Source organism: Agelaius phoeniceus, chromosome 6, assembly GCF_051311805.1.
Source record: "Agelaius phoeniceus isolate bAgePho1 chromosome 6, bAgePho1.hap1, whole genome shotgun sequence".
Lineage (NCBI taxonomy): Eukaryota > Metazoa > Chordata > Aves > Passeriformes > Icteridae > Agelaius > Agelaius phoeniceus.
Window position 1 is genome coordinate 31,786,312 of NC_135270.1, and position 21,192 is coordinate 31,807,503.

The 21,192-nt window shown below is 46.0% G+C and overlaps 1 protein-coding gene across 4 annotated transcripts; it reads left to right on the top strand.

Annotated features, from left to right (window-relative positions):
• Positions 1–1,364: 1,364 nt before the first annotated feature.
• On the top strand, positions 1,365–20,599 carry BMF (Bcl2 modifying factor). Of its 4 annotated transcripts, XM_077180342.1 has the most exons (5): positions 1,365–1,503; positions 2,836–3,000; positions 3,931–4,251; positions 5,204–5,367; positions 18,673–20,599. In XM_077180342.1, exons 3-5 carry the CDS (start codon positions 3,936–3,938, stop codon positions 18,772–18,774), a joined length of 582 nt encoding a protein of 193 aa, XP_077036457.1. In that variant the 5' UTR covers positions 1,365–1,503; positions 2,836–3,000; positions 3,931–3,935; the 3' UTR covers positions 18,775–20,599. The 4 variants fall into 4 exon arrangements, with proteins under 4 accessions (XP_077036457.1, XP_054490346.1, XP_077036458.1 ...); XM_054634371.2 differs by lacking the exon at positions 2,836–3,000 and having other exon boundaries at positions 1,372–1,503; XM_077180343.1 differs by lacking the exon at positions 2,836–3,000 and having other exon boundaries at positions 1,372–1,503; positions 3,931–4,026.
• The last annotated feature ends 593 nt before the right edge of the window (positions 20,600–21,192 follow it).

The following is a 21,192-nucleotide window of genomic DNA, read 5'->3' on the forward strand; positions in this document are numbered from 1 at the left end:
GCACATTCATTTTTTATTTATAGTGATACACATTCAAATTAGAAGTAGCCCTCCAGCAGCTGGCATTTTGTCAGGGTCTGACCATCAGTGTGATAAAATTTGACTATCTTGATGATATAGAATGCTTTTGTTGCCTTTTGTTTTTTTTAAATATCAGTTGCCTCTTCTCCTACTTACAATTCCCTTGACTATCAAAAGTGAACAATGAGGCTTAATTACTTTAAGAACCTTATCCTCTTGTCCTTTACTGAAAATGAAAGAAAAGAGTATTTTTTCTTTCTTATTTGATGGTGAGATACAAGTCAAACATGATCTGACCTTCTCGTAAATAAGAAGACTCAAGCCTTCTGGCAAATAAGAGTTGAAATGAACACTTGGACGAGAACCACAAAGAAATGGGTTTTTGGAGACAATGAACATTATTAGCCTGTTAATCTATTAATGGCAACTGTAAATACCTCACTCAAAATCATAGGGACTCTGAAACATTTAACTGGAGAGACTCTGTGAGCCTGCCCAGGACAATGTGATACGAGGAAAACGTAGTAATTCGCCTCACCTTGCTAGCCATCGGTTTGCAATCTAACCCCTCCCCTGAGTTTAAGTTACAAACCTCAGTAACTGTGTGGCAGACTTGACAGCAATTAACATTACTCAGCTGCCAGCTGGGTTTTAAAACCTCTTTCCAGGCGATCTTGTTACGTAGGTTTTAAAAACAGCCTGACAGGGTGCTGCTCTGCACCAAGGAGTTGGGTCCTACCTCTCTTAACATGGTGAGATTTTGCTACTGATTACAGGGGGAGCTGATAAATCATTGGCAGAGTAAAGGTAAATGCACCAAGCTGTTGTTCGCAGCATGAGACTTGGGTTTTTTATGCTAATCTCATCGAGAGGGCTTCACAGAAAGCACTGTGAAGAAATTATCCTTATTAGTTTGATTCTTTAGTCCTGTGCAGGCCTGTAGTCGTACTCATATACAGGAAAGAGCACAACACACTGCGAAGAACTCCTAGACCCTCACACCTCAGGGCTCAGACTTTACAAGTCACGAAGAACTTTGTAAGTCATTTAAAGCCGAAAAATCAAAGTTTTGTTGGAAATCAACTACCTGGAGTGGCACTCCCATCAGATTTAAAGCTAGCCCAGCGCGGCTACGGCTCAGTCCCGGCTGGGGCTGCCTGCCGAGCTGCGGGAGCATTCCGAGGTGCGAGCAGCGCGTCCCGCTGAGGGCGGACAGTCACCGAACCCTCGCTGCTGCACCTAGACCGGGCCGGAGCGGGCCCGCGCCGCCCCGCCTCAGCCGCGCGCCGGGCCCGCCCCTCCCCGCCCATTGGCTGGCGGGCGGGGGCGGGGCGGGGCGCGGCGGGGGCGGGGCTGCCGTCAGCTGTTCGCGGCGCGCCCGACGGCGCTGGCCGCAGTTTGGCGGTGCGGAGGCTGCAGCGGAGGCGGCGGCGGCTCCTCCCGGGACGCCCCGTCCCCGAGGGACGCCCGTCCCGCTTCTTGGTGAGTGCCCGGGAAGCGCCTTCGCCACTGGGGGCCGGCCGCTCTGTGCCAGGTCGCCGTTGAGGGCGGTGCCGAGGCCGGGCGCGATCGTGACAGGGAAGGGCGTTCGCCTCGGGGCAGTCCCGGCCCGGCCGGTCCAGCCCGGAGTCCCGCGTCTGCCGGGGAGCGGGAAGAAAGAGGGAGGGTGCGGGCGAGGAATGAGCTCGGTGGGCGCTGAGAAAGCAGCTGATTCGCTGATGTAGGCGATGGCTGATTCCACAGCCAGCGCTGCCCCTCCCGGGCCGCCCCGCCGAGCTCGGGAGTCTCGTCCCACGGCGCTGCCCGGAGAAGCCGCGTTAAACCTCTTGGCCGGGGGCACATCTGCGGGGCTAGAGTCCGGGCGGGGAAGAGTTAAAGGCGGCCAGCGGTGGCGAAGCGAGGCCGGCCAGCTTTGTTTTGGGACGCTGGCACGCACGTGTGCGCTGAGCCCTCCCTCCGCTCCCGGCCCGCCGCCTGTCAGCGCGGGCGTGCGGCTGCCCCGGCCCGCGGCTGTCGCCGCTGGGGTGTGCGAGGAAGTGCCGTGGGCAGGACACGGCACCGGAGACGCGGGGGCTGCCCGGGCAAAGACCCGTAGCCCGAGCTGTCCGGTGTCTGTGGCTCCTAGCGTGAGCTGCGTTTGGAGGTTGTAGAAGGAGTTCCAGTGAGTTGTAGAATGAGCTGCCCTTCGCGCTGCATCGGCATTCTCTGAAAATCTCTGTAAAAGGGTCGGGCCGTATTGCAGGAGGTCGAGTTAAACTTCTTGCTCTTTAAACCCTCTTTTGTTTGGGGTTTGCTCTGTGCCTTTGCTGCACTTCCCTTGAGGAATGCCCGTGTCCCAGTGAGGCTGACAGATGAGATCTGGCAAACTTTCCTGCAAAGACAAAATACATTCCCGCCTGCTTCTCTGTCAGGTGACTAATCCAGCAGAAAAGCTGGCAAGGAGATCATCCACGGCTGCCTCTTGGGGCCCATAACTCCTTTCAGTGTGCTACTTTAAGCCATGGATGAGAATGTTATGAGTGCTCTACCACTGTTGTCATCTAGCAGAGTTGCATCCGGCTGCGGGGCTGGTACCTGTTCTGCCCTGCAGAAACTTCTTTGGGAGTTGTGGCTCAGTTGAGTGAACTGCTGAGACGCGGCAACTTAAATAGCCAGAGTGCCCCCCAGGCAGAGCCCTGCGGAAACAGTTCTTGCACTGCTTGGTCCTGTTGTCTCTAGCTGGTGTGCGGAGTGCTGCTCACCTGGGGGGAGATGGGAGCACCAAGGGCAGCGCTGAACACATCCTTATAAAGTTATTATTAATGTCTCCTTCAGGCCTGAAATTCCTCTTGCTAGTCTTCCATTCTGTTAAATGCTTCGCAAACCAGAGCAAAGGAAGAGACATGAAGAGTTGAATTTCACTGCCTTGTTTGGAACTGGGTGGAAATCCTGGAGATGGATCTCTTAGGAGTCTGTCTTCCAATTGGGTTAGATGCACAGGTAACAGTAAAGGGACTTGTGGCATTTTTGGTAATACTGCTTCTAATTGCTTTATGTTTGCAAAGAGCTCTGAGATAGTGATTTAGGGTTCATGGGGGTTTTTCCCCTCTACCATCTTTGTTCAGCTTTGTGCTGTAACAGAGCTCAGGAGTGTTTACTGTGGCAACTACAGAAATCCTGCTTTAAACACTGACACCAGCCATGTTTTTCTTTAGTAGTAGGATGAACCATTGCACTAACAGTGCATGTAGGCTTGAGGGTAAGAGGGATAAGGAAGTGACTACGTTGCCAAGTTTGGGACATGTCTTAGGTTGAGCTGAGGGGAGAAATGAGAAGTTGAAAGGAAAGTTGGCCCTCATAGGGAGAAGTAATGGAGAGCTTCACAGAAGTGGCTTTGACAACTCTTGAGTTTTGCAACCACTTGGGTTTCTTAAAAATCTGGCCTTGCAGCCTTATGATTACAAGAGCTTTTCTTTATCAATAAGAAATAGGTGGGAAAAAGTGAATGGGATATACCATAAAGTTCAATTATAGCAAGCCAAAACAAAGCAGACCCCAAAGAAGCTGAGTGGCCATGGGGCTATGAGAAGAATCTGGGCTGCTTTTTGAAATGTCTTTTCAGTTTCTATGTGCTGAGGTTGGGGGCTGGCTCTCTACTTGTGAGCAGGTGTGGAATTGGAGCTGTGGACTTATACGCGTGTGAACTTTGTCTCTCTCTGGCCCAGCACCTGAGGACTTTCTGCAAAGCCTTAACCTTCACCACAGGTCGCTCACCTCTCCTGTCCATGCAGATGGGCAGCACTGGGAAGTGGGGAAGAGGGAAGGTGTGGTAAAATCGGTTGTGTTTTACTGTTGGAGCAGAAGGCATTCTCTCCTGGACAACATTCTTGCTGTGTCTTAGCTGTTTCCTCAAATGTCCCTTTATTGCAGGAGCAATGGATCGCCCCAGCTACCTGGAAGAGGACTATTCTAGCCTGGATGGGCTGGACGATGACGTGTTTCACTCTGATGACTTTGGACTTGCAGGTCAGCCTGGTGAGATGACTGCAACTGGCTTTTTCACACAGAACCAGTCCTACAGCTGCCTTCTGGGGAGGTTTCAACTATTCCCCCTCACACACTGCTGTGGTCCCGGTATCAGGCATCCTGAGCAGCAGGACAAGGCAACTCAAACACTCAGCCCATCCTCTTCCAGTCAGGATGTTATGTTGCCTTGTGGAGTCACTGAAGAGCCACGGAGACTCTTCTATGGTAAGAGCACTCCAGTGTCACTAGCTTTGCAGCAAAGAAACTGTCCCTTTAGCACTTCCCCAATCAAGCAAAGTCTCTTTCATTAGGGTGTTTTATTAAAGGACTGAAATTATTTTGCTTTAGCCCTACTCCCTCAAGAAAGACAACTTGTATTTTCTTACCCTTGCTTGTCCACTGCAGGAACCAGACACTTGCTCATTGCTTCTGCTGTCTTTAATATTCCCTCTTTCTCTCTCTGGCTTTATTCTGTCACATTTGATTTTACTGCTAGATGTCTAAATGTTCACTGTACTTCATATCCTACAATTTGCCTACATTTTTAACCACCAATGGTCTGTCTCATCCACATAGGAAGTGGAAACTCCTAGGAGTTTTCAGTGGAGAGAAGATGCAAAAAGTTACAGCTTTTAGGCTCTTCACTGGAGTTAAAATTTCTGAATAAGTAGCATGTCCACCCACTATTTTACTAGTAACTGATGGGTCACCACTCAGCTTTGTGTATCCAATTCAGCTTTAATTCAAATCACTAAAATCACTAAATGACAGAGAACTGAGAAAAAACTGACCAAAATGTACTTCTACCTTTGAGGGGAGACAACTTGAGGCAGAGATCCTGTAAAACTGCAAAACTGTCCTTAAAAAAATCCCAAGCCACAGCATTTAGCTGAGCTGTAAACAAGCAAAAGGAATCAATTTTAAGATCCTGCCACTCATTTGACTATGGGAATCAACACATCAATGCTCTGTTTAATCAATATAAGTTTATTTGAAAGCTGGGCAAATCTTTTACTGCACTGTGTTACAGAATACACAGTCATTCTTTGGCCTTCAGAAACTAGACTTCAAACATCAAAAATGTAGGACTATGTACAGCTCTTTTCTCCATGAAGTGTACTGAGCAGAAAAGATAATCTTTGCACTGGAAGAATGACTCTTCTGCTCTGTTTTGTAGGGAGTGCTGGTTACCGTTTACATGTCCCTCCAGCTGGCTTTGTGTTGGATCCGCACCTCCAGGAGGAACCTCAGGAAGGTCAGCGGGAAGCACGTGCTGAGGTGCAGATTGCACGGAAGTTGCAGTGCATTGCCGACCAGTTCCACCGGCTCCACATACAGAGGGTAGGGTGTCTCTGGAGGGGAAAGTGGGCTTTACCTGTCCAAGAGTGCTGCTCTGAAGACTGGCTCCAGCCATCAGCTAAGTGAACTGTTGTCTAAGACAGCAGACTGCCAGCAATGATAAAATGGCAGGAGTATCCTGATGCATTTTGCTTATGCTAGATTGCTTACTCTTCCTAAAGACTGGCAGGTGGAGGGAAGAGAATATGAGGGAATATGAATATGAGCATTTACTGTCTGGGAAGGGAGCTCTTCTGTGTTAGCTGCTGCTATTCCAGCTCTTCCTGTTCATCAGCAGTGGGTTTGAGGCTTTTCCCAGGGATCTTCCTCTTGCTTTTTATTACAGCTTTTACTCTTCGCCGTTCTCCTCACCACCAGCACCTTCTCTTCTGTGGCACATGTAGCCATCAGTGGCTTATGTCAGCTCATTGTCTTGGAGATAACAAGCCTGGAGTCTGTTCTGACACTCCTTGTTGTCTAACGGTAGTTCTATGTAATGCTGTAAAGAATATTTAGATCATACTAGACTTACTAGCAGCTACTAGTAAGACAGTCGTAGCTAGTGTCTCAGACTTGTGACTAACTTCCTCACCACAAAATACACCTGCAAGATGCTATCAGGTCTGAAAAACACACTCCAGATTCTTGGTTTCTTAAAAAAACAAAACAAAAAGAAAAAAAAACCAAAACCCAAACACTGCTGTTCAAAGAAACAAAATAACCATTACCCCCAGAACCCTTGATTCTTTCTTCCTTGCTCTCCTTCCCCTTTGACTAGAGATAAAATGGAAATCTCAGCCCATACAGAGATGGTCAGAGGTGGCAGAAGCTTGGCAGTAGGCAGCAGTTTGCCCCTTCTATGCAAGCCCAACAAGGAGGGTGTGCATCTGCTTGTATATGAAGAAATTTTGCTGACTTCAGAAAGGGACAGAAAGTTTATCCTACTCCAAGTGAGTTTGTCCTCTGTTAACTGTGGGATCGTTTGCAGCCCTTCTCTAAGGTAAGTGAGGATCTCTGTCCGGGTCAGAGTGTGTGGCTTGTGGCTGGGCAAAAGCTTGGTCCTCTCTGTGTCACCTGAGAGATGAGGAAATTCTGGGATTACTCATCTCCTAATAGGTGGATGATTAAAGAAGGAAAAGGAAGATTAGCCTGTAGAAATGTAGATGGGGCTATGAATGTCATTTAGCAAACTGCAGGAATAAAGAGCTACCACGAGATTTTTAACGTGTTGTTTGTGGTTGAATGGGGTTTTCCCCGGTGGCGCCTTTTCGCCAGCGTTAGCTGCAGGCCCCGCTCTCTCGCCAGGCTGTCTCTCAGGAAAGGGAAGGTTTAACCAACTTGGCAGAGGAGCCCTGCACTGAACTGGTGGAACTGGTTGTAACTTGACCCCTTTCATCTGGGGGGAGTGTCCCTATCTGATGCCCGTGCCTTGGAAACGCGTCCCGGAGCGCCCCCCCGCCCCGGCCCCAGCAGGGCAGGCGGGGTCGGGCTCCCGGTGCCCGGCCGCGGCTCCCGGTGCCGGCCCGGCCGCGCAGCCCCGGCCAGCGGCCAGCCCGGCGTGTGGAGCCGTAGTAAACAAAGGCGTCCGGCTGTGCTGGGCGGCGCGGCCCGGCCCGGCCCCCGGGGCCCGCCAGAGGAGGGGCTCCGCGCTCTTTGTTTGAACTGGAACAGCAACAAGTTGTAAAGGGGACGGGAGCCTTCAGCCATTTAAATTTGAAAACAAAACGGGGAAAAAAATACCAAAATCAAACCAACTCGAAAACTTAACCCGAGGACAGAGTAGTTCAGCCAGTGGTTATCCACAGCCTGACCCTGGGATAGGCCTTGGCATTTGGATCTGCTGAGGGATTCTTTCTTGTTTGTCAGGAAAACTGAGTATTGAGCCACATATTGGTGTCCAAAGCACTGATCCCTGTAGAGTGTTTGGTTGTCATGCCCAATCCCTTCCCTCCTGGTCCTGCATGGAGGATTTCCTTTGGCTTTTGGCATGAATCCCCCGTGGAGAACCCCCTCTGTCCTATGTGCAGTGTCTCTGCCCAGCCCATTGCTGAAGGAGCAGGCGGTCTGCCCCTGGAGACACGTGAGCCGTTCTCAGTGTGCTGTGGTTTGGAAGGGGCAGTCTCTGAGGCATGGAAAACTGGGCTGTCGTTTATCTTGCTGTGAAACTAACCCCTGATTTGAAAACCCCATTTCAGCTTGTCTAAAACATTTGGTCAAAATCAACTTTCCAGAGTGGTGTCTTGAATCAGATTTAGAATACCACAAAGTTAGTCACACCAGTGTGGTCTTGTGAAGTCCTGAGAGAGAGCAAGCTTGGTTTTCAACAAGCTGTGCCTGTTTTCAGAGCCTACAAAACATTTATCTGTGAACCTGTGAAAAGAAAATGTGTGTGCCCTTTCAGTGGAAGTTAGGAAAGGCTTTTAGCATTGGAATGGTGCATCCAGCTAACTCAAGAGCTGCCTTCCCACGGCTCTTGACTTCTGTGAGACTCTCCAGCAGTTCAGGTATCGCCCCCATTCTGCTGCTGCAGCAGCAGCAAGGCTGTGTTGACACAAAGGGTGCTGGTTAATGTACATCCCTGGCTGAGAGAGAAACTGAGCAGGCAATTGCTGCTGAAGCTGACATCACTGAGTTGTCATTGGACTCTGCTGCATGCATGGTCTAACCCCATCCTACACTTGGAGCCCTGGAGAGTCATTGTTATCTCTTCTCTGGGCTTCTGGAGCTAAATGGTATTTATTCTGTGGTTCTTGGCTATACAAAAGATTTTTGGGTATACATCTAGCAAGAATAAGAAAATTGGCCGCACCTATACTTGCTTTTGGAATGAAAATAACTTTCAGAGTTTCATTTCCTATTAATATGTTAAACAGAAAACAGTAATATAAAACCTGGCTCTTTCATCCTTAGAACAGTGCTAGAGTAATAACACAACATTCCCTAGAACTCCATGTCTTTCATCTCCTCAAGATGCTGAATTTCTTGTAAGAAGACTTGAGCAACGTTCTGTGTTCCTAAATAGCAGAGCCTGCTACAGATTGATCTAGATTGCAAGGGCTCTGCAGAATGACTTGTGAGACCCATATAGATGGGGTTTTTTTGAGTTCTTTACTGTCTCTTCCTTGATTGAGGCTGTGTAGCTTCTAGCAGACTTCCCTGTTTTATTTTTTTCACCCTGCCCCTGGAAAACAAAGGTAGAGGCAAGCCATGAAGAGAAGAGAAGCCAGTACCTGCCACCTCCTCCTTGGTTTGAAGCAAGTGTGTCTTTGCTATGGAATCAGTGAACTGCTGCTGTAGCTCAGCCTGTGGCTGAACTTCAAGAGCATGCTCTGAGGTTATGGAGAACAGAGCTGAGCTTATGGGTTGGTTGGCTGGGATATGTTTCCCACACCCCACATGTCCAGGCTGTGGCAACAAGTGCTTGGGCTCTGCTTCAGGTCCTGAGTGCACTTGGGTTTCCTTGTCTTGAGGAGGGGCTTTGAGCTGTGCTGAATGGAGAGTGTATTTCATGACATGAGGGGTTGTTAGATGGGGTTGTGTGAGTACACAACCAGGAATGGTGGTGGCAGCAAAGCCGTCCCAGAGGAGTACGGGGTTATCCAGGGGTGGGGTGGATGACACTGTATATCAGGATCACACCCCTTCAGTTTGATGGGCTCCAGTGAGGCACTGGAACTCTATAACTTTTTCCAAATAAAATAACTCTTTTTAAGCAGGCTGCAGCTTTGAGGGGACTGCTTTTATCATATTTCTTCTTCGTGGAGATAAGATCACTTCACAGGGGATAAAATTGTCTCTTTAAGAGCCAAGGAGTGGTAGCCTTGAACAGTTCTGGGCTCAGGTCCAAGCAGAGCCACTGACTTGCTGTATGACCTCAGACAAGTCTCTTGACCTCCTTGTGCTTCAGTCAACCCATCTGGAAAGCTCAGTTTAAAAAAAGCTGAGCCTCAATGAGAACCAGATGCTGAATCAGAACTGAGCTTTCTTGAGTAAATAAAGTGCATTACAAACAACAACAAAGTCCCTTTCCAACACATCAGGAATCCTGCAGTTGATTTAGATATGCTGACCGTGCTCAAAAATCCTCTGTGGATCTAGCTATAGAAAACTTTGTTTCTCTAAATTCCCCAGTTGGTTCAGCAAGTAAGTCTTACCATCACTGCAGCAGGGTTCAGCAGCCCATGGAACACAAATGCCTGCATCCACACTGGCTGTGGGCAGACAGCTAGGCATGTACCTGTTTGCCTCAAGCTAATGACACTGAAAATGTCCAGAAGGAAATGTTATTTTCCTTTGAAAGTGAAACGTGTTATGTTTTGCATACTTCTTCCTGTCTGTCTCATAAGAGTTATCAGGGCCTCCTCTGAGACACTTCTACTTATGCAACAGGGAGCCTGCATCGCTTGTTGGAAACTTACTGGCGTGAGAGAATGGGTACATAGTACTGCATGTGCATCATTTATCCCAAACTCCGTCAGGCTTTTTTCACTATTAAGGATATTCAGGGCATTTTAACAGTTGCTTTTTTACATTGGAATTGTTTGCAGAGATCTGTTCTTTATGATGACCTTATATTTTAGGAAAAATGGTCAGGAAAGTTTCCTAATAATAATGCAGAGATTCAGACTGTTCTGCAGCTAAGCCTGCAGCACCAGCAGCTCCATTCTTCACTTGTATCTACAGTCTCTCTGAGACCTGGGGTATGTGTTTTTGTTCATTTGTTTCTTGAGTAGGTCAGTGTGTTTCAGGATCTTCCCTGCTGGCTGGTCCTTGCTGCTGCTCTGCACAACAGTGGGTCACCTCTTCGGCTCTGCTTTCTGTGCGTTGCCCACTGGTGCAGGACTCGAATCTCCAGCTGAGGATGCACTAACATGGTGAGGGAGAGAGCTCCTGAAGTGAGTGAACCCAATTTAAAGGGCAGGGGGTAGGGTGGGTGTGAGTTTGGGAAGCTTGAGATGTAAAACAAAGTTCTTTCAGGGCTATGGAACTGGAATCCTACACTCCATTCTTATGGTCAGCAGAGTAAAAAATTTGATATAAGGAGGTAGAAACAGATTTTTTGCTTAATGTTATTAGATTTTTTTCCCCCTTTCTTTTCATTTTGACAAATGACAATGAAGGAAGAGGTGGCCTTGGAAGTGTATCTTCCCCGTGCATACAAATGACAGAAAAACTTGCTGCCCCTTGTCTATCACCTGTTTTGAAATCCTGCTGCCCATGGAGCTGATTACTTGACATGTAGGTTAACAGAAATGTGCTGGACCATTTCACATCTTGTCTGAAATGGTATTCTCTGGTATGTTAAGAAAAGACACTGAGAACGAGAATGTAATTATGCCACTGTATAAATTCATGTTTCTACCGTATCTTGAATGTTATATGAAGTTCTGGTTTCCTTCATCAAAAATGATGCAGCAGAACTGGAAAAGGTTCAGAGAAGGGCAAGACAGATGATTGAACTTCCATATGAAAAAATGAGCTAAGGACTGCTAAGCCTAAAAAAAGATACAAACCAAGAGGGAAGCAATATTAAACAGAAATCAAAAGTGACATGAAGGAGATGAATAGACTCATTTCTCCCAGTACAAGAACTAGGCAAAATCAAGTCAAACTAGTGGGAGCCACCTCAAAGTAAATGAGGTCATTTTTCATGGAACAGGTGAAAGCTGTGGAGCTCCTTGTCAAGGCATATTGTGCATCCTAGTGCTTTATCTGGGTTCAAGGGGAATTGAGACAAGTTTATGGCCATTGAAGCAGACATTAAATAAACAGAAACCAGATCTGACTCAGAAAATCCTAAGCTCAAACTAGTTAGATGCTGAAAGAGAGTACTAGTGGAAGCTATTGCATGCACTTGCCCTTAGCTTTCCCTCAGGCAGTCATGTAAGGCTGCTGCTGGAGGCTGGGCTATACAAACTCTTGATGCAAGCCACATATAATCATTGTGTATCAGTTTAATAAGACCCACAAAACTTCTACATCATCCTAATCTAGCCTCTTCTATGTTTTCAGCTGACAAAGACTTAAATATATTACATGTATGTTCCTGCTTAAAATAGGGGATAATGTTAAAAAGCAAAACTTCCTGCCTAGCTCTGATAGAGAAGGTGGTTAGAGGATAAGGGAGCTGGGTGGCAGGAGAGCCGTCTAAGCTCTGTGCAACTGTGTGCCATGAATTCTGCTGGACACTGGACTGTCTTGAGGCAGTAGGGCCACGACCTCAAAAGACCAAGATTGCCCAGAATAAAGAGCACAGAACAGTTCTTTGAGACAGTGCAGGTGAATTGTTCTGCAGTATTTCTAACATCAGTGCTGCTGTCTCTCCTGTACAACCCCTTCAGTCTCCACAGGTTCTTCTGGATCTCCTCAGCTCTTGCAGCACTGTGACAGTGGTAACATGCTTTCTGCTTGTAGCAGTGTGACAGCTGAGAAATTATTTTTGAATTAAGAAATAATTGTGGTAATGCCCCACTTATTTTTTATTGTGGGAGAGTAGAAAATGCAGGTTATAACTTGACTGAGATCATACAAGGATTGCAGATAGGAACCTAGTTGTTCTGCCTACAGCCCTCCACCTAAGTTGTTTGATCTTATTAAGATAGTGCCATCTCTGAGGGGGATGATGAGATATTTGGACTGATTATTTACAGAGAGGAGTGTACATGTTTGTATTTTACTCAATTAAATTTTATTGTGGAAGGGCAGGAAAGCAAGAGCCCAAATGCAGAGTTCTCTTTTGTTTCAAGCCACTGAGGAGGAATGTCCTGCCAGCCTTTATAGTCTCCGTTTGGATGTTGGGTTTTTTTGTTTGTATGTTTCTCCTCACTAGCCGCCTTGCCAATTGAAAAGGAATCCTTCCGAGGACCGGACCATGGCAGAAAAAAATAGCTGTCCAAAAACAAGCAGTGAGGCAACTCCTGTTAACCCCAGTGGGGTTTTCCGTGATGGGATCCAGACCCGAGGGCGCGCTGGCAATGGGGCCGGAGCCCCCGGGGCCAGCGGACCCGGCCGCCGGGCGCGGAGGAGCGAGCGGTGCGTGCGAGGGCCCGGCCGGCCGTGTTTGCGCTCGGCGGCTGTGTTTATATCGCTGGCTAAATTTAGCCTCTGACTCATCGGCGCTGCTGACGAGAGTTTGCGCTGCCCACAGGCTCCAGCCCTGCACCTGCCCTCCCGCCGCCTCCCCGCGCAGCCGGGCGGCCCCGCGCCCACCCCTTCCCCCCCGCGCCAGGATATTTTTCCTGTAAAAACTTTTAAAGTGTTATTTTAAGCAAACCCCGAGGCAGACTTTAATCACTAGGGGGGGTCTCCGCAGCAGTGAGCAGTTTTGGGAGCGCCTCCCTTCTGCTGGTGAAGCAATGGATGCCAAACACAGGTCAGCAGGTCCCGCGGCCCGCGCAGGGCAGGCACGAACACCGGGAGCTGTGGAACAGCCCTGCCCCATCACACGCAGGTTCAGTCAATAAACCCTTAAAAAGGTCAAAAACTCTTGCAGCTGCCGGCTGTGGCTGGGCGGTGTGGGGTGTTCTCTCCTGGGTATCTCTTCCAGCACTCACACACACACCCCACACCCAGAGCATGAGACCGAGCCGTGCCGGACCCCGGGCCGCAGGTACGGAGTGGTATCAGGCACGGTTCTGTGGAAATGCGGGACCTTTATTTACCATATTTGTGGAAAATAAGCCAGCGTGCCCCTCGGGATGGGGAAGGAGGGGAAGGCCGAGGGCCTGGGAACGCAGTGGCCGGTGGTTGCCCTTCCCAGGTTGCCGTCAGCTGGCTGTTGCCATGGCGGCTGTCTGCTTCCCCTTCCTGCCCGCGCTGGAGAGGAAGGCGCGAGTGGCTGCGTGTTTGTTTTTAAACGCCGAGAAGGCTCAGAAAGGGCTCACCTGCGCAGCTGCACCGGCAGCGGGCTTGGGGCAACAGCCGCCGCTGTTTGCTACTCTGTCCATGCCCTCTCCCGCGCTTGGGCTGGGCAACCCATGCATTAGTTTCGGTGTTCCCCTGCACCCTACGTCCTTTTGGCTTTGCCCAGTATTGTCTATCCTCTCTCCATAAACACACGCGTTGCTCGTCTTGTTGCAAAGTCTGATGGAGGCTCATGAGAAAGGAAGCAATACTTGACATGATGCCTCCTTTTACTACAAGTTGAGTCCCATGTAAGAGTCATTGCAAGACAGAAGGATGGAGTTTCTGGAGGAAGGGCTCTCATCCTCTTTATTGTGTTACCATGAGAAGCCATGTGACTGAGCTCCTCTTTCATTTTTTTTCCTCTATTACTGCCTCCTTTTTTTCTCTGCTGGTTCTACACATGCATTATACTTTGGTCATTAGGAATCACAGCTGGAAAGATTTGTATTTGACTGCCAATGGCCTGCATTTCTCTCTCCAGTGGGGGACACCTTCTGTAACCTCTGTTGCCTTGGGGACTGTGACTTTCTAGTCTTTGTAAGCTGAAGCATATTTTGTGGTAGTACAATATGCCTCCAGCCACCTGGCAGCCAAAACAGCCTTCAGCGATGAGTCAGCAACTGCTCCTGGTGTGGAAGTATTTTTGTATTCAGTGAATAAATACAATCCCAACAACTTGTTGCTGATACTTGTATTAGTCATTAAAAGAAGAATAATATTTTTATGTACACATATGCAATTATTCTTCTTTTGCTCTCACAGCACCATTTAGGTCCATATTAATCCTTCTAGTTAGGATGGGATCGGAGTAGGACCCTTAATTGTCTGGAAGCTATGAAGCAAATTTAGAAGCTGCCCATGAGATCAAGAGGGTAGATGGAGTGTACCAGACAGACCCCCATACAACACATGCATATGACAAGCATATTTAGTTTTTTAAACAGGGCTGTTAATGGCACGTGTATATCAAGTGTAAAAATGAGTCTTATTAATCTGTTAAACATTTATGCTCATGGATTCAAGGAGCTGTGTCAAAGAGACAGCATTTTCTTTGAAGTGCATCACCTGTCCTGATCTTCCCTTTGATCACCCTGTGCAAGGGCTTGGTAGGAGTACAAAAGGTTTTGACGTCTGGGATGCTATTTGCCAGATACGTATCTGTATGCTTACAGTGTGAAACGTATTAGGAATTAATTATGGGGAAGGACTAAGTGTCGGGTCAGTCATGTTCCTCTTTCATTTGCTTCCAGTAAAAGTCTTGCATGTTTTTTTTGTGTTTGTTTACAAGTAGTCTGGTTTTTGGTTCAGCACAGTTCATGGAAGAGGCTTCACTAATGTACTGTTGCTGCAGAGAACACTTTTCCTGTAAAATGGCCTTTTCTTGTGACTCATTGAAGCATTCATGCTAACATTTCAGACAGACAGTCTCTTAAGGATATCCCCTTTAAAAAGCAGCAGCTGCAATAGGAAATGGTTTTATGTGTTTCCAGCTTTGTGTTGACTTACTGTATTCACAAGCCTAGTCTTCTTTAGTTACAGTTAGTGTGGAGGGCAAAAGGGGCTTCTTTCCTTCTTGGGAAGGAAGCCTCAAAAGGGTTATTTTGTTGCTCCCACATGGAGGTGGCAAAGTGTTCATCTCTGGTATTTTTGTGCAGTAGTGATTCTGAGGATGGAATTATTTTGATAAAGGGCAAATCAGCCTTCTGAAGCTTAGGGAAATGATACACCAGTAGTTATGAATCTTAGAAAAATGTCTCAAAACATATCACATTTTAAAAAAATATATATGCCAAGTTCATGGAATCACTGTTCTGGGTTTTCTGTCCATCCTGAAAGCTAAATTATACCACACCAAAAACTCCTCAGTCTTGAAATATTTAAGAATTTTGTCTTGGCTGAAGTATATCTGGGGAAGACACAGAAGCTTGTGAAAAGGGCATTTTTTAGTTATTTCCATAAATTGTTTACTGCAAATAATGTCTGCCATTCCATTCTGTGACTCTTGACCCATGCTGAATTAGTACCACAGAAAGCAGATCAGCCCAGAAGCAGAGCTGTTAACTCCAAACCCCATTAGCTAGGCTTGCTGCTGAAGCATGGAGTCCCAGGTTGCTCCTCTTCACAGGTCATCATCTTTCTGTTGTCCTGGAGCAAGCATCAGTCTGAGTACACGATGCCATGAATCAGATAGTTTAGGATGACCTATTAAACAGTAAGAGCAACTTCTTTATCGGATTAATTCTGGCCTTGATCATTGTGCTGCTCTAGTTCACTTTCCAGCACTGCTGTGGGGAGAGGACATCGTGAATGAGCTGCTCCAGTATGTGGGCCAGTGAAAGTGTGTGTGGGACCGCACCACCACGGAAAAAAATGCTGGCTGGATACAGACCTAGGGAAATGCAAGCAAGCCCTAGATCTAGGAATAAAACCTGGAAAGCTGCCCTCAACATAGTGCTCTATTTTTTACTTCAAAACAAAATGGTGTCAACATTCTTAAAAAAGTTATTTGAGATGGTATGCTTCTTATAAGCAAGGAGAACCAAGGGTAAAATATTTCCTATTCTGCTTTTGCATGGAAATCTCCTTGAGTGTGTTAGGCAAATACATGAAACAATTTTAATTGGAAAAGGACAAAAATGCTGTACCATAAGTGACTTCAAGAGGCAGTGAAATAAACATAAGAGAATATAAAGTAAAATATATATTAGAGTTCTTCTCAGTATTTGTCTTATCACATCCCACTGATTCTCTTGCAGGCCTGTAAACCATCATAAGGTACAGTTCTAAAACTCTTATTTACCAGATAAAACCAAAACTTAATACCTTCCTCAAAAAGTTCCCCCCTTAAATTAAAAAAAAAAAGGCATACGAGCTTCTTGTGAAAAAACAGTTGTTCCACTGTTTTTTCCAGAACATGGCCTCCTTTACCTATCACTGGAAAGAGCAGCTAATCCTTTTCTCCTGAGGTGAGGTATAAAACTTGAGGAGCCAGAATAATTAGAAATCTGCTATTGTATGAGAAGCACAAAGCAGCCTCCTACATGAAGGAGACATCAATATGGGGGTTCTTACATGTGTTTATGCTCCCAACAGTGTGAAATAGTAAAACTGTACATGCCAGATCAGGACGCCTCTTGTGTGCCCCCAAATTAACCCACTTTATAAAAATTCCATAAGAGTTTCCATTAGAGAGGGTCCGCCAATGAAGCTGAGATGTATTTCAAGCTTAGGATTTCTGTACCAAGTTTTAAACATCCTTTTGCCTTTCCCTTACTAAGTCTCTATAAGACAATTTTTTACCCTCTTGGCTGCTAATAGAATAAAATAATCTAACAAAGCAGATTGTCTCCAGAGCATCTGCAATATGTTTGTCCAGTATACTCTCCTAGCATAGTTCCTGGCTTGTGGAAACTGCAGGAGACCACTTTGTCCTTGCACACCGCTTCGTTGAGGTCATACCCAAAGATCTCTGTTTAAGGAATCTGCCTAAGCTGTAATAGCTTGATAAAAACATGGTATCTACATGTCACAGGGACGTTGTGGTTCCCTGTGCAGTTTGAGCAGTTTTAGGAGTGTGGCTGTGTGGAGGAGAGTGCTAAGAATCTCTGGAGTTTGATGAGGAAGGGAAAGCCTGGTCAAACTGAGATGCGAGTAACAAACCAAAAACTTTGCTTTTGCTTTTTGAGACCAAATTAGTGTTTTTTAACCCAGTCCTACAGGACAGTTTATAAAAGATTGTTTTCCCCTGTAAACCTAGCAATGCCTGTGCAATCAGTAAGGACTAGTTACTTTGAAATAAATAATAGCAGGCTCTAGAGCCACTTCTTACAGGTTATGCTACAAACACAGTGCTCTTGAAATGTGGGATGAGATCTGTGTGATGAGATCTGTGTGAACTTTTTCAAATCCATTTCTTCTTCTTGTTAATTCTTGAGGGCAAGAATAATGACCCACTGCTAAGATGCAAGATGAACACAGGTTTTCTGGAAGGCTCTTTTGTGTGTGCTTGTGATTCAAATGGCACACATCTACTCACTCTGGAATACGAACATAATTTAATGGCTATCTGGAAGGGCTTTGAAGAGCTGTCTATTGACACATCTCCAATACACCAACTCCAGTTGCAACTCTCTTATTTGTGATTATGTGAAAAATGCCTTGCAACTGTGTTGTTCTGCCCTGTTGGGCTAATCTGAGTTGAAACATCTTGTTCATATAATGTGCTTCAGTGCTCTTTTATGAACTCCTGTGTACTGAGGCAAAGTTGTGGGAAGCCAATCTTCTGTTTCCTCGTCTGCTGGGGATTGGGGAGGGGGGTAGGGGGCGGAGATTTGGGCTGGTTTGTTTTGTTTTCCAGAAATGATCAAGCCTGCTTAGCAAATATGGAATTCTGGATGAGAAAATGAAGACTGACTTCTAATAGAGAGTCGGTTATTGAGGTGAAATAGTATCCCAGACTGGGCAATGTAAGGAGAAACCCACCTGTTTGTACGAGATGCCATTAAAGTGCAGGAGGGTGGGGGTATAATCGGAGCCACTTTTGCAGGGGTGATTACTTATAACAAAAGGAGGAACAGCGTCCCTGTCCCAAAGCTGCATTATGTAGTCTGGTGTCCCCCTGAAACTCAACTCCCATGTTTCTTCCTTGACAATGGGACCTGAAATAACCTCTTGGTTTTGGTTTTTTGTGTGTTTTCAAGTATGTTCTTGCTTAAGGTTTAATTGGCTCCAGTCAGTAGGAAAGGGCTCCAAGGCTGATTATTTATGGCTTACTGTCAAAAGTGGCTATAAAAAGGGCAGTATTATCTTGGAGATGCTGGGAAGGAAAATGTGGTGGGGGGAGGGTGGGGGAGTGTGTGTGTGCACGAATGTGTTTTCTTGTACTAGATGAAATCAGAGTTTTGCTGTCTCAGCAGTGTGGTTTAAATTGAAGATTAACCCTTTGACCTTCACGGTGTCAAATCACTTACAGATGGATCACCAGTTATATTTTTTCTTTTTTTTACTTTCGGGGTGAAGGGGGGCTTTTTTTTTTTTTTTAAAAAAAAGGTTGTTTGTTCATGCAGCTGGGGCTTTTGAAAGGCTCAGAAGCCAATCTGATTAAAAACAGCACTTGGCTAAACTCTGCGAAATCCTACAAGCAAAAAAAAAAGTTTAATCCTCTTGTGCACAATGCATAAAGGGTCTGCTCTTTTCTTTTTGTAATGTTAGAGCTACAATTATTTCTGGAGAACTTATCATTTCCCTCTCTCCCCTCATCCCTTGCTGCACCCCCTTGTTATGCTGATGGGATTAAAGTGTCTGCTCTTGAAAAGTGTAACTGAGTTGTTATTGGAAAAGAGAAGTGGTATGTTGCAATTTTAGAAATATAAATAACCTTGCTTTAACTGTTCTTCTCTACAGCATCAGCAGAACAGAAATCAAGTGTGGTGGCAGCTTTTTCTCTTCCTACACAACTTGGCCTTAAACACGGAGGTGAACAGGAACCACACTGGGCAGAGGTGAGCTTCGCCTGCCTGTTTCAGGCCACATCCAGTCTGCAGGGAGCACTGAACAAACACTGGTTCGGGGGCGAGATGTTGCACACCGCCGGCCGGATGTGAGGACTCTGACTTTCTGATACTTGTCTTCAAGTCTGGGTGTTTTCACGGACTCTTCTTTGCTGCTGCCTGCCTCGTGAGGCAGGGAGCTCTTGTCCAACACTGTTGAAGGAAAGCCAGAATGTGGGTGTGTTTGGTAAAGCTTGCTGCTGGCTCCCTGCACCGGTGACCTCTGTGCAAGGGAGGCAGGTATTAGACTGACGGCTTCCTCTGCCCTGCGTAGTAGGGGATGGTAAGAGTGCAGGAGTGTCATTTTGGCTGCTAGTTAAAAGTGATGTCTGGGATTGATGACTAAACATACTTGGGGTATCTTTTAGAGCAGAGGTGCTCAATTACTCCACATTTTTAGCAGTGAAAAACATTCAAGTAGCTTGGTTCCATCAGGTTACTTGTTTTATTCATTGGTTACTGTTTATTTCATTGTGCCCTGTGTAAGAGAAAATCACAAAGAAATCTGACCTTTTCGACCATTCCATTGGGCACCACTTGCAGCGCTCTCACAAGAAAAGTTGTTTTTTGTCATTGCCATCAATTAAAAAAAAATAAAATCAGTAGAACAGGCTGAAAAAGAAACCTTCTTGGGGTTGCTGGTGGCTACTAGCTTCTGCCTGCTTTCAGTTCAGTGTTCCCAGTGCCCATGAGCCAGCAGGAAGCCAAAATCCATGGAATATGGCATGTGTCATTCTTCTACAATGCTAATGTATATGTTTTTAGTAGTTTTATGATGGATGTTTATTTTATTTTGGTTTTCTTTTCTCCTACTATATAATGTGGTTGGTCAGGAAGGCTTAGATCCCAGGCATCCGATAATTTTGCTTCAGGATTTGACAGGGAAATAATTTAGCATCTAGTCTGATATGTACACTGTACAAGCAGTCTGTCCATTACTCTAGTGTGTAGTATTTGGAGGCTGCTGTAAGCATATACTGACTAGCAGCAGTAATGTTATTTGAAGGGAGATCTTCTGTCAGTTTGTATGCACTCAGAGGTTTGTCCGTATGGCTGACACTATTGGACCAGCACAGGGAAACTACCCTACCAAAAGGAAGTAGCCTTAAATATTGATGGCTGCTTCTCTGTAGCCTTAAATATACTTAGTACACAGACCCAGTGACAGCTAGGGTAAAACATGAACAGAGAAGCAATACAGACCTTATTATTTTTTCTGAAAATTTCCATATTGCCACTGCACCTTGTTGTAGGTCTCAAATGATACAACCAACTTGAGGAAGAGCTGTCCAGAGAATTGCTCTTCAGTTGTGTTAGAAATGTTCAGCTGCAGGTGTTGAGAAATTCTTGATCCACTCTGAAAAATACTCATTACTGTAGGGAAGAGTAGTTTACTTGCACATATGCTTTCCTTCTCCACCCCTCTTTGCATATTTGTCTCTAATTCCTGCTTTCTCTGGAATTTGTAATCTCATCATTGCACTGTAGTGTCTGGTAACAGTTTGCTGAACAGAGTTAAATTTGGACCTTCTTGCTTTCTCTCAGACCCACTCTTTTTGATTTTCATCCTGTGTCTACTGTGGCAAAATGTACTTTAGCTCCCTGAAAGAGGTTCCCAAGCCTTTTTCACCCTCCTATATTCACAGTCACTCTCTTTAAACATAAGGAGAGCGTTTATGTGAGAAAAGCTTTTTTTCTCCTTTTGTGTTATTTTTCTAGCTAGAGCTAGAGTAATATGTTTGTCCATGATGGTTAATAATTCATATAAATGAATCTCAAGTAATATTTTCGGGGGTGGGTTTATGGAGAGGGAGGGTGGGAGGTTTTTTTTAGGACGGGGAATTGTTTTTGGTTTTGTATTGTTCCTTTAAGCATGTGCACTACAGAGTTACCCAGAGTGATCTAAGTGATAGCTGTTGCTGACTATGCTGCAGCAGGATGGAAGCTGCTCTCTGCCCAAGCTGCCAGAGACGAGGCTTTCCATACTTTGCTTTGCACAGTCTGCTTGATGTAAATGCTGGTCATTGGAGAAAGAGGACTTAAATGGTGGGGAAAGCCTGAGGTGTAGTGCAAGCACAGATTGAGCTGGGGACCCCTGAGAAACCAAATATTAAGGAGAAGACTCTTAAATAAGAAGCTCTTTAAGAGGCAGTAGTGGAAGTGTGGAGGCTCAGGAAGCAATGCAGCAATGATGCCTCCCCTTGTGGCATGCCCTTGGATGTGATGCATGCATTTCCCTCTGCTTGCCAGGACCCTTTTATCAGGAACAATCAATGCTACATCATAACCCTGCAAACTACAAAAAATTCAGCAACTGCTTCTGACATTTAAAAATCATTGTGAGCTTTCCCCTTTCCCTCTGCCTTGACTTGAT